Source organism: Mytilus galloprovincialis, chromosome 4 (genome assembly GCF_965363235.1).
Source record: "Mytilus galloprovincialis chromosome 4, xbMytGall1.hap1.1, whole genome shotgun sequence".
NCBI lineage: Eukaryota > Metazoa > Mollusca > Bivalvia > Mytilida > Mytilidae > Mytilus > Mytilus galloprovincialis.
In genome coordinates, this window is record NC_134841.1 from 42949716 (window position 1) to 42967622 (window position 17907).

The window sequence follows — 17907 nt, forward strand, 5'->3', positions numbered from 1 at the left end:
AAATTTTAATATGTTGTTACTGATGACAAAATAGAGGTCAAGTTCAATAATGACGATTTTGACTTTTACCGTTCAGGAGTTATGGTTCTTGAAAGATTGAAAAATGGTGTTTCCAGTCGTGTCCGTGCATTTTCTCATGAACCATTCAACCAAAGCTTTTGAAATTTTTATATGTTGTTACTGATGGCAAATTAGAGGTCAAGTTCAATAATGACGATTTTGACTTTTACCGTTCAGGAGTTATGGTTCTTGAAAGATTGTGAAATGGCGTTTCCATTCACGTTGTTGCATTTACTCATGAACCATTCAATCTAAGCTTTTCAAATTTTAAGATGTTGATACTGATGACAAAATGGAGGTCAAATTTGATATTGACCATTTTCACTTTCACCATTCATCAGTAATGGTTCTTGTGATATTGCCAGGACACAAATAAATATTAATAAATCCGGTTTGCTGTCGTTGTGACAGCCTCTTGTTATTCTATTCTATCTTATGCCAGTTTTAACTCTTCTGATTGATTATATGTGAGCGTTCGAAAACAGATTGATCAAAGTAGCTATCAAACATTGCATATCTACATATAGTAACCAATGTCAACCTGGTTTGCATCTACGTTTGTCGCTTCATGATTACACATAAAGTGTTATGCTTCTCTATTGGATAATTGCAATCCGATATTCAAACTTTTTTCAACAAATATATAACACGTATCATGAACATATAATGAAAAATATCCGTTACATCCATACTGAAATGAAATGTGAGCTGCAAAGTATCTACATATATTTCTGCAGATAACAATTCTCTGAGAAAATCCATTTTTTTAAAAACTTACCAGCAACATGTTAGTTTGCCTTGGACAATTGTTACTACTATTGGTTGACATTGTAATGGCGTCTGAGGATCAATTCAATTCTGGAATTTTTCGTATAAACCCAGACAAGATTGATACAAAGCTCGATGGATACAACATTCGTACATTTGAGAAAATATCCCCTAGGATGTGTTTCGACAAATGTCTCCGTAGACCCAAATGTCATTCTTACAACTATAACAGACACATATTGCGTTGCGAATTGAACTTCCGACCTGAACGTGTCTCTGTCGATGACTTCCACAACGAGGTCGGATTTGTTTATGTTAAAGTTGATCATTACAGAGGAGTAAGTATAAATTTTTCATCATTCTTTGTAAATAATTATAAAAAAAAAGACACAGTAAAACATATTAAGAATGTGACTTATTTTGTACTTAGGTGAGATGGCCCAAGACCACAATTAATGATCCCGCTTTTCGTTGTCCACGAATATAGTTCCCTTAAGTTAAAATGTATTTTTTTCTTTATTTTCGTCTTTCCCTTTCTCATACATTACTAAGTTTTTCTGGGGTGGAAATCAAAGAAGAGAGCTGAAATAAACTGTTGAATGTTTTATTTTAACTGATGTTGATATGGAAAGAGTGCTTAGGTCAGGTGCAAAAAGATACTATTTACACTTTTCAGAACATCTCTTGACTTGGGGTATGGATGTGTATTGACCAAATTTGTATGGTGTATATCTGCATTTTTTCTGAAAATTGGATATATTTTTGTCTTGTACTGTACATTACACAAACAAAAAAAATAGACAAAAAACACAGGGTATTTTTTTTAATGCGACAAAACATAAAGAAAGAATTGATAGAGGAATTAATTGTGGTCTCGGCCCAGGTTTTTGAATTTGTGTAGAATGTTCGGACTCCTTGTTTTTTTACCATACGATACAAGGTGAAATAGTTTGCCCCATAACACTCATTTATCTTTTCATGTAAGGCTTAATAGCTCAAAAATGGTCATTTGCCAAAATTTAAGCAGATTCTTGATTTTATTTCTTTTGATTTGAGACCCAAATAATACCAATGCAAAATATAAGGTAAAAGTCCGAGTCAGCCACTTCCCGCCATATTTTCAAAATCAAATATCTTAAAAAGGAGCTCCATGACCTATCAATATTTTTAGTTTATGTTGTTCATTAACTAATGCTCTTCCGACTTGTAGTATCAAGGTTTGTTAAGAAGAAACACAATTTTAAATTCTTGATTTTTGGGATTTCACCTAAGTACATCCTTATATCTTACATGGCCTGATATATTTTTTTATGTTAATTTCAAATGTACCAATCTACACATGTGAAATTTTCGCACTTTTTGCTGGAAAATTTGTTCTGTATATAATGTCAACATTGATAGATTTTGAAAGATACTCCATCCCCGAAAAGTTTTCCATGTTAAAATGTAAATATCAGTATCTGGAACATTTTGGTGTTTCTTCTTAACAAACCCTGGGATCTAAATTTAATAGTGCAAATCATGTGCCTCTTATTTACGATGTTGTTTAATTTTGAAATTCAACCGTTATGTTAAAAATATAGCTCTTCACTACTTTATCTAAGTAATTTATCGCTTTCAGATAGATTTCATCCAAAAACGTTACATTTCCTTTCTTTCAAAAAGTTGTCTTTTCCAGTAATATTAAGAAAGAAGCTGTCTTCAATTCAGTTAAATAATTAATTGCCTAATCAATATTTCTTATAATAAAAGTAGACATAAGTCGTGCTAGACAATCTAGGGCATCATCACAAGCTTCTCACAAAGTAGAAAAATAAAACGAGAGAATAGATAAATATTTGGCCAGATGATGACTGCATTAGATTATTATGTAGTGTAAAATGATTAAAATGTAAAAACTGTCTGTGAACATCGGTGGCTCTGATTTAAAATTTCTAAAGAGAAAATTAATTATAAAATATGAGGATACTATTTTAATGACGAAAAACTATGAATAAAGTTTTACAGTATCCCGCATTCTTATTCCAAACTGACCGTCTTCTTGTCATAGTAAACCAGTATGTTTATGCCTAGCGTCGGGAGCATCAAGTGCTACCATTGACCGTCCGTCCGTCTGTCAGTCCCAAAGGTATTTTCACATATTATAAGCAAGCCTGTGCGGGGGCATTAGTGTCCTCTGACAAATTCTTATTTTATTTTAACAGGTAAATTAGCAAAATTAATAAATGAATACTGCTTACAAACTAATTATTGACATTATTAATCTATGATTATGTGAAATTGACCATTCAGGTTTACCAAAACTGTGAATTTTTGTAGCAGTGAAATCATTGAGTTGTTTTATTAATCTTTGTGGATGGCAGGTTACCCATCTGCAGTTATACTAAAACCTGAAATGATCGATAAGCGTTGCTTCTTGTTTATGACATAAACATTGTTTATGGTCCATGTGAGAGTTCCAGTTATTTATTTGATAAATATTTTATGTTCGTTTAAGTGAAACGAATTAGAACATAATCTTTGTGGATGACAGGTTACCCATCTGCAGTTATACTAAAACCTGAAATTATCCATAGCGGTTAGAGATGTCCAACAAAATGACAAGTTGCTTTCTTTAAAAAAAAGAAAAGCAATACATGAACCTAAGACCGCTGACTGCCGGGTCACCAAAAGATTGTTGCTGAATTTGTGTTTGCTTTTGTATTGAAATAATTGACTGTGAATAGAAGAAGCCAGTTGAAAGTATATATTTACAGCTTCTATTTGAATTGGCCGATTTGAATAGTCATTTTAAAGCTCGACTATTCTATTTATTACTTGGGAATGTACATAATTTTTCAAATTATAACCCTTTGGCAAATTCTCATTTCTACTAACCGGATGTCTTATGAAAATTACACAAACCTTTAAAATTTATGCACTCAGTTTGCTTTATAATCTGGAATTCTGGATGCATTTATTTTATCTATCATATCTTTATATTTTGTTTCCTACATGAATGCCTTTATACCCAACTCGTATTTGAAGCTGTCTTTACTCATGGTAGATGTTTTATGGGGTGAAACCTGTGGCATGCAATTGATTCGGACCTCTTATGAAGAGACTTATTTTGGTCTCATAAAACATCTCAAATTTTAAGGATTTCCTGATTTTACTTAAATCAATTCAAACATTATACAGGGAAACTTAGTTTTGCCGAAGAATTTTTTAATTCAGAAGTTTATGAATACCTGTATACACTTTCAAAATAACCAATTTATATAAAAAGGTATGTCGATATAAAAAGATACCAGAATTGAAATGATGTACGCAAGACACGAGTTAAGTCTACAAAAAAAGCATCAGTGACGCTCTAATGAAAAAAGTTAAAAGGCTAAATACATAACAAAGTTAAGGAATCTATAATTCCTTGGGTAGACAATCCTTATAGCTTTCCGAAAATGTCAAAGTTTATAATAGGACAGTGACTCAAAAAAGAAACAAAAGAGAAACAACTTGAGGTCAGAATACCGTTAGTAATGATGACCATGCTTGAAAGTCACATGTAAATCTCTTTCTGTCGTGTCCTGAATTTAGATAACAAAAACGAAAATAAGCTTTCACCAGTGAATTTAATAGTTTTACATGCAAGTATAGTATAGTATTTTAGCGCACAAAATAGTAAATAGAAAGCATCTCGCTGATACTCAGGAAAAGAATACGCATTTGCGTCATCACATATCTTAATATAATAGTTAAATTCGAATTGACATTTTATCCGGAATTTTTGAGAACGCAAAACGATAGTGTGCTTTTGAAATGTGATCTCATGATAATGTGAATGAAACAAGACGTGTAGGATAGTTGGTCAACACATTGAATACAATTTTCAAAACCGTACCATAGTAAAAATATGTAGATGCTATAAGGTTAAACTATTTAAACAAACAAACAAAAATTGAATCAAAATTTTATAATAAACTAATGTTCCTGTTAGTATTTCTTTTTCAAATTCTTTTGAATATATATATATAATATCAATAAACACGAACGTCAAGTATTTACGGATGGACATTGTATTTATCGAATGAATCTATTTCTAAATTATTACATTCCACTATGTGAATATATTACTATACAAAATATAAGCAAAAACTACTAAATCCATACTAAAACAGTATAAAATAATCAACATTATGGTTGTAATTAAATTTTGATGTGAATATTGTAAATTATTTTTACGGTTGTTGTGAGCTGCAAGGATTTGAAATAATGCTTTATGAATTGAGAACACACAAGTTTAAAATCTATATATTTGATAAATTCATCTTACTTTCCGTTTTATGAATATATCACAATACAAAAAAAATAAAAAATATTACTAATCAAACCTAAATACTAAAACGTAGAAATATAATAATTATTGTTTGTAAACATTTTTTTTTGTAGGATGCAAGAATTTATTCAGATTTAATTTTTATGTTTCCTTTACAAATGAATACTTAAAAAATACCAAAGCAGAGCTTCTAATTGTCATATATATAAAATACTTATTCCTTAATTGCAGCTCTAAAAATATTCTGATTTCAATCATTGTTAGTTTCTTCAGAAACATAAATACAGTATATATTTGGTATATATTTCTTTCATTCCGATTGAATTAAATACGTTTGATAAGAATATTATCTTTCTGTTTTCCGATCTAATATTAATAGTTTAACCAGAATGTTCTCCATGTAAGTCTATAATGAAATACACAGTCAGTATCCCGTGGTTAAATCTTCAAACATAATTAGTTTACATGTTATCGAGGCAACGTTATAATTGACCCAGATACACACAGTGTACAGTGGTCGTTTTAAAACAATAATTGCGTCGTCAAGGGCCATCAAGGGAGCATATCAAAGCCGTAGATAACATACTGTTTAGACCTGTATAAATGACCGAAAACTTTCGAGACGTTCCGAGAATGTTATACTGACTTCCGGCCGAGAGATATCGAGTGGCCCATAGACACATCCAAAACTCGCCAATATATAAGCATGAACCCCTCAGGGGGTTCATGCAAAAAAACAAAATAGCATGTCGATGTAATATTAACAGTCAACAAGTTTCATTGTTTCTGTCATATTCATATCAAATTGGCCATTCTATATTCTATACATGCAGTACAAAACTGTATATTTGTCAACAGGAAATAATGAGCATACTCAATAAATGATTACAATTTGTAGAAAATAATTATTCTGTGTATTTGTGTTGTTTTCAAGCTGTCTATTTTTCATACGAAATGCATATTTCAAATCAAATGAGTAAGAAAACGCATACATTTCCATTCTCTATTTTATTAAAGAATGTTGACAACCTTAGAATTACGTTCTTATTTCATTTTGTGATGTTCATTTACCAGATTTACCAATCTTTCATTCTAAAACATTAAACTTTGAATATCAATTTGAACGTTTGACTTCTAAATAGTAAAATTGTCAATAATTGAGGTTGGTTGAAGAATCCCCTATCCCAAAATTAAAGTGATGAAACTTTGTCATACGCATACTTAATAAATGACAAGAAGGATATTCTAAATATAGTTCTCACAAAACTTATCATAAGTTCGTTATTCTTCTCAAGTTCTGTTTATTTTCTCTCAATCAAACTTTGTTTTAAGTGATAACCCAGTTTTTATGCGATTTTTCAATGAATTTTCAAAACAAATATAAATATACATGTTCACTTCTACAACCATTATTAATACTTTTTAAAAACTTTGATATATTCTATAACTTTTAGTATAACCATACAGCTTTTGATACATGTGCGTGTGTTTTGCGTTTGAATTTATTTTCATAGCTTTTTAACTGTACCTTGGCTCAACTTGCTGTCTGCATGTGACTTTCTGTCCGCATGCGTGAAATGCCTGCTCCTGCAAATGTTGTACATTCCAGGTGTTGTAGAGCTCTCTGATTGTTTGTAGGTTGCTAAACGTCAAATTGCAATCATTTAATGCATATTTAGGAAGAAACATATATTGGGATATTATTTGAAAAACTAATACACCTTGCAATTGTAAAGAGGTCGATAATGTAATTTGAAAGCATGGTGATGAGGCTGTGTTGGGAAACGCCAGGTCAGTGATGCAATCTTCCAACATTTGAATCGAATCTAAAGTCCCTGATCAGAATTGGTGTGACTGCGTAAGCATTTTTACAAAGTAATTCATTTCTACTTCATATACTTAAACATTGAGATGTTACAAATTATCTCTTTGAAATTTTCCGGATTCGTAAATTTTCATGGCAATTTGAGTGTTTTTCAAAAGAGGAATGCTGTACCTTCTATCTGCGATTTTATCAACAGCCTTTTTAATTTAATTTTTGTTGATTAAGGAATATGAACCAACCAGTGTAGCAACCAGTCATACCTTTAATTCATACTACCAGAAATCAAATTGTTTGCCGTTAAACGTAGTGGCCTGAGTTAACGACTTTGTCCCACTAATACACCAGGATGGGTTAATGTATGTTCAGCCTTCAGTCAGTACGACAATTCGAGTAGTCCTAGGGAATGCGCAGCATCTCACCTTTTACGTCAAATGTTGAAGATTCCCTGCAGCAAAATTGTGAACCACTTGTGTTTAAAATTCTAGATATGACGTACGGTTAGTAGCTTTGTCTGATTACAATATATCTGACAGGGTAAAAGCTTATGAAGTCTACAGATCTAGAGCTTATTGCCAAACATTGAGGTTCACGTTTATTTGTAGACAGGACCATATTTAACATAGAGTCTTTTATATTCCTTCAGCAGAGCTTCGGGCCGTATTCAGCTGTACTCAAATGTATGCCAATTTTCCTGACCTTATTAAGATGTATGATTAGTTAAACGCTTTTGAATAGATACAGGAAGATGTGGTGTGAGTGCCAATGAGACAACTCTCCATCCAAATAACAATTTAAAAAATGTAAATCATTATAGGTCAATGTACGGCCTTCAACACGGAGCCTTGGCTCACACCGACCAACAAGCTATAAAGGGCCCCAAAATTACTAGTGTAAAGCCATTCAAACGGGAAAACCAACGGTCTAATCTATATAAAATACAAAACGAGAAACGAGTCTATAACAGGGTTCTAAAGTTCAACATTTATTAGTCTCAAATATATTATAGGGTCATTACACTAAAATTGAGTATTATTGTCTCAGCAGTATATCATATTGTTATAGATCTTCCGAGTGCAATATGATAAAACATCAATTTCCACCATCATGTTTATTTCTCGTCGGCTTGTGTGCAAATATAGTTTTTCCTGGATTCACTCTGATCTTGGGGGCGCTTCCATCCTTTTGTGAATCACAAAAATACATACCATATCATATATATTTTTTGACAAAAATGCACTATAGCATTCATGATTACTCTATTTCATGAACAGATAAATATATTTGAAAAATATCTGATGCAATAACGCAGGTGGTTTTAATCGCATCTAAAAATGTCTAAATTATTTAGTTTCAGATACTTGGGATTTAATCAGCAACCTCATCATGTTATATTTCATCTTAATTTCTTGACCTTATCATAAATTACCAAGCATGAAATAGTGACATATTCCAGCGTCTCATATCAAGTACATTCTTACATAGCAATACCCCCTCCCCCAAGTCTCAAACTGTAAGGAGAAGGTATGGAATACAATATCGGTCCAGATGTAATATTTTTAACTCATCGGAAATCCCCTATTTTTTATGATGCATTCCAAATATTTGAATTGAATCTAAAGTCCCCGGTCAGCATTGGTTACAATGCGTAAACATTTTATAAAGTAATTCATTTCTAGCTCATATACTTAAACTTTGAGACGTCAAAGATTATCTTTTTTTAAATTTTGCGGATTAATAAATTAATCTCAACCTTATATTATATTTCATCTTAATGTTTTGACCTTCTCATAAATTACCAAGCATGAAATAATGACCTATTCCTGCGGCTCATCTCGTACATTCTTACATAGCAAGACCCCATCCCCTTTACCAACGAGTCTCAAACTTTGAAACTTTGAAAGTATGCAATGCAATATCGGTGCTGACGAAATATTTAATCCTCTAGCTGTTAAAGTATATTTATTAAGGAAAACAAGTTAAAAAAACGACAAATATTGCATTTTTAATTTACAAAGAAATCTAAAATGAAAAATTTGATACTACATTAATATACTGTCAAATATATTTGTTTATCTTTTTATTTTGGTTATTTTTTCTTTGTGCAGAATGGAAGACAGTATAGAGGCCTTTTAAAGTAATACGCATGGCTATCAGTGATTTTCATTTTGATCAATAAACAAATAAAATTTTTAAAAAATGCAACTGATTGAGATTGATGATATTCTCTTAAATAAAAGAAATATTGTTTCATTCCGTCTATTTCCTTCGCAATCGAATTTATAACAATATTTATCAATTGACAAAATTTAAAATAATTTACATCTGCATCACAAAGTAAAGTGGACAAATATTTATAAGTCGAATGCCGGAATAAAGATTTTGCACTCTGTCAGTCAGTTCTATAGTCTGGTAAGTTTTGCTTCAATTTGTTGATTTGATATTTTGTATAAATAGTAATAATTTAATTTTGGATGTAACACGTCTTTTGATTGGCTGACGTTATTTTGTTATGAGCCCATAGACATAATTTAGTCATGTGACCGTGACGTCATTAACGTTTTTTCAAGGTTTTCTACGGTTTAAAATGGAATTTAGATTTAGATTATAAGAAATGACTAATATTTTTTCTGTCTATTCGAAATAACATAAAAAATGTGGTGCACACTGTTAAATAACCCGCTACGCGCGTTATTCAGTGAGCACCACATTTTTTATGTTATTTCTTCATAGACAGAAAAAATATTACAGTCATTCCTTAAATATAATAACAAGATATAAAAATCCTTCAGATTAAGCAATTTTTTTTTCTTCTGAAGTTAAGGTCCTTTGACATAGAAAATCGCTTGAACTTATGAGCTTTTGCAATTATTTTTGTTATGACTGAACTTGGCAAATTGATTAGATTTGGTTTTACGTCATCATATCATATGTATCATGAGAGGGTACAAAACTAGTTTGTTTCGTTCAAATGACTGAATTTTCTGAAGTTTGTAAACCTTGGACATAGAAAACTGAAATGAAAAAAAAAACAGTTTTATGCACTTTTCTCTGTAATGCTTGAATCAATTAATTAGATATTTTGCTAAATAGTTGCATCGTCAAGTTTGAATATCGTTCTAGTTTAGAGATATTTGCGGTAGTTGTTGCCTTCATAACACAGGGAATTGCTTAAAAATATCAGTTTTCCGTAAGAAAAAAAAACTTGATTCGACTAGGGTTTGGTTTGGCTGGCAGTTGTTAAATATTTTTGCATTTTTAAGTAAGTGTTCAGAACTGATTACTAATTAGATGAAAATCTCCTTGTATATCTGTAATAACTCTTTCCAAATATGAATTGAAAATTCAGCAGACCTCTTTCTCAATTAAATGCTTATTCCATAAACTCATTCAATATTCTTGCCGATAGGAGCATTGTATTGTATTGCAATATCATTAGTGTGAATGGGGTCTTAGTTATCTTGGTGTAATCAGGGGTGTACAGAATTTTACACCGTTGTTCTAAATTCATACACCTTGAGTCGTTTCATCTTATTTTTTGTCCACTTATTTTGTTTTCCGTTGGCTTTTTATTCTATATCATTGCTTTCTTGTTTGAAACTGCAAGTACTTTCAGACACATATTACAGATCTAGTGAGTAAACGTAAAAAATATTACAATTATTATTTAATGTTTTGTATCTTCTTGTTTATCTTTAATCGATTTTCAAAAATGCATGAAATGCTCTATTGCAAATATTATAATTAAGCATTCTCAAGTAACGAACTTCTATTCTTTTCTATATCAGGATCCTATGTATGATACATGCCTGGGAAATCCCTGTAAATCTGGAGAAATTTGTGAGAACAAAAAGGATGCCGGAGGTGTGGTTTGCGTCAAGGATCAAGAAGGTAAAACAAATACCTATACAAGGGTTAACAATGTCAAATTGAATTGTTTAAATCAATTTAACATTGTAAACATATGTTGATTATTTTTATTTAATCAAAATGTGGTTCGTTTGATCTCAGTTCTTCATTGGTCAAAAATCGATTATGACGTCAAATTTTCTTGCTTTCCTGTGAAATTCCGATTGTGACGCCATAAAAAAGGCGACCATGTTTGATGACGTCACGTAGAAAGAACACATCTTTTTGCAGGTCGTTGTAAAAAAAGGATTAAGATTGTCTGCATATCGTCTAAAAATCATTAGAGAAACAGATTCCACCACCAAATCTCGTGCAATACGATATTTATCCACTCTCGGCAGTTAAATTTTAAATATCTAAAGCGCTCGGCGAGCCTTGCGTTTTACATTTGAAAATTTAACTGTCTCGAGTGGATAAATATTGTATCACACTCGATGCAGTGGTAGAATCTATATTTCTCTAATTCTTTAACAATTTATACCTTTCTGCAACCATTGTATAAAAAATAATAAATCAACGTGTGGTTACCTTGATCTCAGAAGATGATTGGATATGAATTAAAGGGTCATAAACTTTGTCATCTCACTGAATGAAACAAAAATATGCTAACAGGTGTTAATGAAATTGACAAGTTTGTGAAATGTGGAAGGCACTCGAAGGGATTTTCGTTTAACAAAAAATGAAAATTGTTTTTTAACCATTAGAGAAACAGATTCTTACATAGGTACTCGTGGATTATCTGATTTATCATATCTCGATAGTTATTATAAATTTTAACTATTTCGATTGGATAAATCCGGTAATCCACTGATATCAATGTAAGAATCTATATTTATATACTGACTTGCGAGTATTGCTACCAATTAACCTTGTTTGGGTCAATTTGAGTAGCCAATTTACACTAAACGTAGAACAATACAAATGAAAGAAGATGTGGAGTAAACATCAATGCGACAGAAACATATCGACACAAATAGCACGAGTACATCTAGCGTGCAACATACAGAATTCAGCAATAGACAGGTGTCTATACAATATGTCAAGCTCAAAATTGTTCTGAGTCAACAAAAAGTTTTCACATCATCATTAAATTCTCCAAATGACAAAACAAAAAACATAACTATATGGCAGATGTCTGTATCTATGAATAACATTTGGAATAGTATACATAGAAACAAAGTAACTTAAAAGAATAAACTGGTTAAACTATTGATCCTAGTAACACGTTTTGGCTATAAAATTAAACAAAACTGTATTAAAATGTCTAGGGAATGTATTGAAATATCATCACTAATTGTGTTGTACGATTTCATAATAAATGTTTCTTCAAAGGATAAACTGGTTAAAATATTGATACTAATAACACGTTATTGTTATAGAATTAAACAAAACGGTAAATTCGTAGGGAATGTGGTGAATGTATTGAAATATAATTGTGTCGTTATACAATTTAAAAATAAATGTTTCTGCTAGAAACAATAACTATAAATTGTAACTCGAATCTTTTTATTCTTTGTGTAGTGTATTATCTATATTACAGAAAAATATTTGTTACATAATTTCGCTTCAGATTCTATTATTTTTATATATTTAGGCTATAGGTTGATATAATAACATTAACAATTTACAGTACTAAAAATGAAGCACACAATTACTAAAGTGTACATTATTCGTAATAAGTTTCAATATTAACTAAAATATATCTGAATTAAATATAACATATAGGAACAAATGAAATTATCACAAAATAGCGTGTTTAATGATAAGAATCATACTGAGGGTGTTTCTAACTTTAATTTCTAACAATCATATGCCGTCTGATATCTTGTCCCATAAGGGAAACATTATAACTATAATCTTAACATACAATTTCGACAAGGTGTATCTGTTTATACAAGGCGGACACACAGTTGAAATTAAACAAAAGTAATTGAACTCTTTATTAGAGAAGGTAAAAAGGGCCAAGTTGGTAAATTTGAATTGTTTACATCTGTTTTTGGTGGGCTTTAAAAGTTTAATGAATGTGCATAATTTAGGATTTTATGCATCGTATATATGTGTTTCTACGTAAATTATGTTCTGGAGCTTTTTTGTATACTTTTAAATTATAGACAAATTTTCACAAAACAGTCGATTGTGGTAGGTGCAAATACATGTGGATCTTTTTTGTGCATAAGCATAAATTCCGCCGAAAAATCCAAAGAAAGATAATAGATTGATTTTTTTAGAGCATTTATTTGCATCTCTGCCCCCGTCGGCGTTTTTTTGTGAAAAGATCCCAAAAATGGTCAATGATTTCATCGAAAAGAAAGTCGAGTACAACCGTTTATGTACAGGCGTGGTTGAGTATACTGTGACAGCGATATTTTCCTTTTTATTTTATTTTGTAACAATTCAAACTTTATCTAAAAGCAAGATACTATTGTTCTCAAAATTGTTAACCTACACGTTAAGAAGTTAATCCATTTTAATCCTAGCATTGTCTATTTCTTGTTATCGTATATATGTTTTTAATTGTATTATTCGTTTATAGCATTACGTGACAAATTTCATTATTACATGTAGTTATGATTAAGTAAGATTACGTAATACATTTTATATCGTTTCTATGCGAATGGTCAGTTGGATACCAGCGGTCAAGCTGTACGGACGCCGTGCATTTACAGTGACATTCATTGTGTTTAGTATAGAACATTTATTGGAATTACCATTTGTTTTGTCTTTTCGGAATATTTACCGTTGAACTTTTATTGTAATTAATGTATTGCACTATTGAAGAAGTTGTATATAAACCATCGTAAAGCTAAACTTAGTTTTGTTTCACCAGTATCCAGTGACTTTTCCCCCGAATTCTAAATATAACAGGAACGACGAAAACCCCTGTTATAATACTATTCTGTCTTTAACACGTACAAAAGAAAAATATTTGATGCATCTTCTCGCTTCAGATTCCATTATTTTTATATATTTAGGTTATAGGTTGATAAAATCACATTGAAAATTTACAGTACTAAAAATGAAATTCCTTTCTAATAAGTCAAAACAACAGAGTAGGTGTGTTCAAATAACAATTTTGTACTAAAAGAAGGGACTAGGGAAGGATTATTTTGGTACAGTCAGTACCACCAAGTCAGGAAAGACTTGCCAAGCTTGGAGTAAACAGGAACCACATAAACATGGATTTTGGGCAATGAATGATGAGAGCAATTATTGTAGGAACCCGGACGGAGAACAAGCTCCATGGTGTTATACAACTGATAGTGAGACACGATATGAAATGTGCGATATTCAATTTTGTCGTAAGTTGCAGATATATTTTCACCTTTTTTTTACTTCGATTACACTGCATGGCATGTTTTGAGCATGACATAAACCATTTGGGTTATTTAAAACAAACATATCAAATATACTAAATATCAATTTTGATAGGCTCCTTTTAAAGTCACACAAAGGGGAAAAAAATATTTCTGTTTATTTTCAGGGGACTTAGTCTGCAGATCTAGCCCATGTGAAAATAAGGGAATCTGTGCGGAGGTAGCTGGAGGATTTAAATGTAAATGTCCCGATGGGTATACAGGGGATACCTGCAGCACTAGAGGTACATATTCTTATTTCTGTAAAGTTAAGCGCATATTAATTAGGTTAAGCTGGAGAAAATTTTTGTTTCATAACAGGATTTATTTCCAAATTTCATTCAACATGCGAATAGATAAGGCCATTAGAAAACGCATGAGACTAGCGACGTTTAAAAATTTGAATTTATGATCCAATCTATGTGAACTTGTGAGATTGTAATTTATTAACAGTTTTGTGTGTGTGGCTTTTGAAATAGATTATTGAAGAGAAATAAATTATAAACAAAGAAAAACGCAATTAGAAAAACAATCTTGTCATACAACATATGCCTTACAGTTGATAAGCTTGAATATTACAAATATAAAGCAACGCAAAACTTGGGTTTCAAGTTAATTTTGTTTGTTTGGCTATGACATCACTGCAGTAAATCATATTTTCTAAACTGAGCAAAAATGTATAGCAAAAATAGTGTATCGAACTCCAAGGTAAATTCAAACAGGGGAATTCACTGACAAAATCAAACGATGAGACTGTATCTACACACGGAATTATTGGAGAACTGTATTGCCGTGTAAAACTGTTTTCCTTTTCAAAAATAGTTTGGCAGTACGTTTAAAAAAGCATCTTGAACATTTCAAAAATAAAGCAAGGAAGAATTTGTTTTCTTTTTTTAAATAAAACTGTAGATATTTTTTTCGTCCGAAGTGCTTTTGTTGATTTTCTGTCAACAGGAACACATGCCAGGTAATGGTTTGATAATACAATGATGATTGATATTCTCTTATTATAAAAACTACCTGAAAATGATATGAAGCTACAATGTATATGTTCATACGAGTGCGTGCACAAGAATGTTCTGACTAAATCTAAAAATGCATCAGGATAAATAGTGACTTATAATTGAATGCATATGGTGATCGTATAGTGTATACTATATGTTATGTAATATATATACATGATGAGATAATGATGATCTATATCGTTAGTTAATTGAATGTATATACTACGGTAAATAAAGGCAACAGTAGTATACCGCTGTTCAAAATTCATAAATCGATAGAGAAAAAACAAGTCCGTGTTACAAACTAAAACTGAGGGAAACGTCTCAAATATAAGAGAACTACGACACAACAGAGACACAACACCGAAATGTAACACACACAGAAACGAACTATAATGTAAAAATGGCCATTTTCCTGACTTGGTACAGGGCATTTAATCTGCATTACATCCCTTGTCTCTTTATATATAGTCCTGAAGGACAATTGGTTTGAATCGTATACATCAAGGCTGTAAATTGTCATTTGGCATCTTGGTTTGTCTGATGATGAGTTTTTAACATGTCAGACGTTTTGAATTTTTCTTGGCTTTTGTTATCTTTTATTATTTTACTTTTTATATATTGTTATGTGCAAGATATAGATACATATTCAACTATGTAACACACTTAAACTTGAACATTTTAAACCTTCTTATTTTGTAATTTTTATTTGGTATTTTTGTAGACAAAAATAAGGAGGATTGCAAGAGGTCAACCAATGGTTTTGAGTATAAAGGAATGATTAACACCACCATCAACCACAGGACATGTCAGAGGTGGGATTCAGATACTCCTCATGGTCACAGCTTTAATAATTTAAATGCAGAGAACTATTGTCGGAATCCAGACAATGAACCTAAACCGTGGTGTTATACTACTGACCTTGATAAACGATGGGAAATTTGTGATATTCCATTTTGTAGTAAGTATCTTAAAACCAATAATGGTGATTCCTTCAAACAGAATTACCATACAATGCAAGGTCATGTTTTCCTAGTCTTGATTTTAGACCAATTTTATAATTCATAATGTGAAAATAACACTTCATGAATTGTGTGCCTTCGTAACTATTTTCTAGAATTTAGGGACTAATAAGCTTAAGATACCTTTGAAATCTTTAAATTTTGTCAATTTAAAATTTAATAAGTATTCAAAAACAAAACATGTATTTCAGGAAACCTTTATCAGGTACGTTAAACACTATAAAGTCATCACCATTGAACTATCTTCAAAAAACATTAAAAAAGAGGTATGAGTAAATTTGAGCAAAACAAAATTGATTCTTCGGGTTTTGTAATCTTTATATTGAAATTTAAAGTGAACATGGTAAAAAATGATTACTTTGTTCATTTCCTTGTTTATAAAATGTTAAATTTTTCGAAATGAAAAGATGTTTCTACCCCAGGTAAAGATTGTCGCAGCAGTATTTCACATAACTTTTGGGAAGTCCCGGTTTAAAAGGAAGATGGAACGCGCGTATCTTGCGTTACAAATTATAAGTCTAGTATATTTGACGACATTGTAAAACATTTTCTTATTGTATGTTTGTAACATTCCAGCAACTCCAGCACAAGAATGTGTGAGTTCTCTTTATGGAGAAGACTACTTTGGAACTGTCCGCCAGACAAAGAATGGAATTCCTTGTCAGAAATGGAGTGACCTGACCCCGCATTCACATTCATACGATTCGAAACTAAAGGACCAGGATGACTATTGTAGGAACCCCGCAGCACCTGGTGACAAGTTTCCATGGTGTTACACTATTGACCCCGATATCAGATCGGATATTTGCGATATACCTAGATGTTAAGTGTGAATGAGGATGCATACGATTGAACTCATTAAAAGTTGAATCGATATATTGTTCCATTTAAATGATTTAAAATACTTGTTCATGTGTATGACTTCAATATGAAATAAACACTACTTGCAACTTTGTATTGGTTTTATATCACAGAAATAATAAAAATCAGGTAGTTTTATACGAACGATTCCAATATAGTCGGTATGAATTACATCAAGTGATAAATTACATGAATTCATTCTATGACTCACTATAGTTATCTTACATATTTTTTTTTTTATTTAACTATCATCAAAGGATCTTGATTCTAAAAAATGGGAAGGCTTACGGAGTTTCTTATATGGATGCGGACATTCATATCTGGGGTAAAACAAAATTAGTTACCTCGTTTTGGAGTGTTCAAAGTTCATTGGTCCTAAGAAAAAGAAAATAACTGGTCTCTGTCTTTTCCTATTTTGGTTAAAATAATACCAATGAGTTTTTTTCTGTTTGAGCTGTCCGACTTATACCGAGTTTAATACTGCATTTATCATACTTGCGTCTCTTTCATAAGCGTAATTACAGTTTAAAAGTGTCATTAAATTGGCAAATTTGTAAAACATTTCAAGTATATGGAAATTAAACAAGGCATAAACTATTTTGTTACTACTTTGTACATACTGTTTGTTAACAGAAATAGTCTTTTTTATAAAAAAAAAAAAAAAAAAAAGAAAAAAAGAAAAGGGAAAGACATTCAACATTTAATTTGCTCAGTCTTTAGCATAAGCGTGGACATATGGGGCAAGGAACAGGCGATAAACGTTTATGGTTCCAAAATATCACTAGATAATTTT

The 17907-nt window shown here is 31.2% G+C and overlaps 1 protein-coding gene across 3 annotated transcripts; it reads left to right on the plus strand.

Annotated features, from left to right (window-relative positions):
• The first annotated feature begins 776 nt into the window (after nt 1–776).
• Nucleotides 777–17208, plus strand: LOC143072190 (plasminogen-like). Of its 3 annotated transcripts, XM_076247014.1 has the most exons (6): nt 802–1166; nt 10754–10856; nt 13912–14173; nt 14356–14472; nt 15956–16192; nt 16830–17208. In XM_076247014.1, the coding sequence occupies exons 3-6, from the start codon at nt 14065–14067 to the stop codon at nt 17078–17080; spliced, it is 714 nt and encodes a 237-aa protein (XP_076103129.1). In that variant the 5' UTR covers nt 802–1166; nt 10754–10856; nt 13912–14064; the 3' UTR covers nt 17081–17208. The 3 variants fall into 3 exon arrangements, with proteins under 3 accessions (XP_076103127.1, XP_076103129.1, XP_076103128.1); XM_076247012.1 differs by lacking the exon at nt 13912–14173 and having other exon boundaries at nt 777–1166; XM_076247013.1 differs by lacking the exons at nt 802–1166; nt 10754–10856 and having other exon boundaries at nt 13223–14173.
• Nucleotides 17209–17907: the final 699 nt, after the last annotated feature.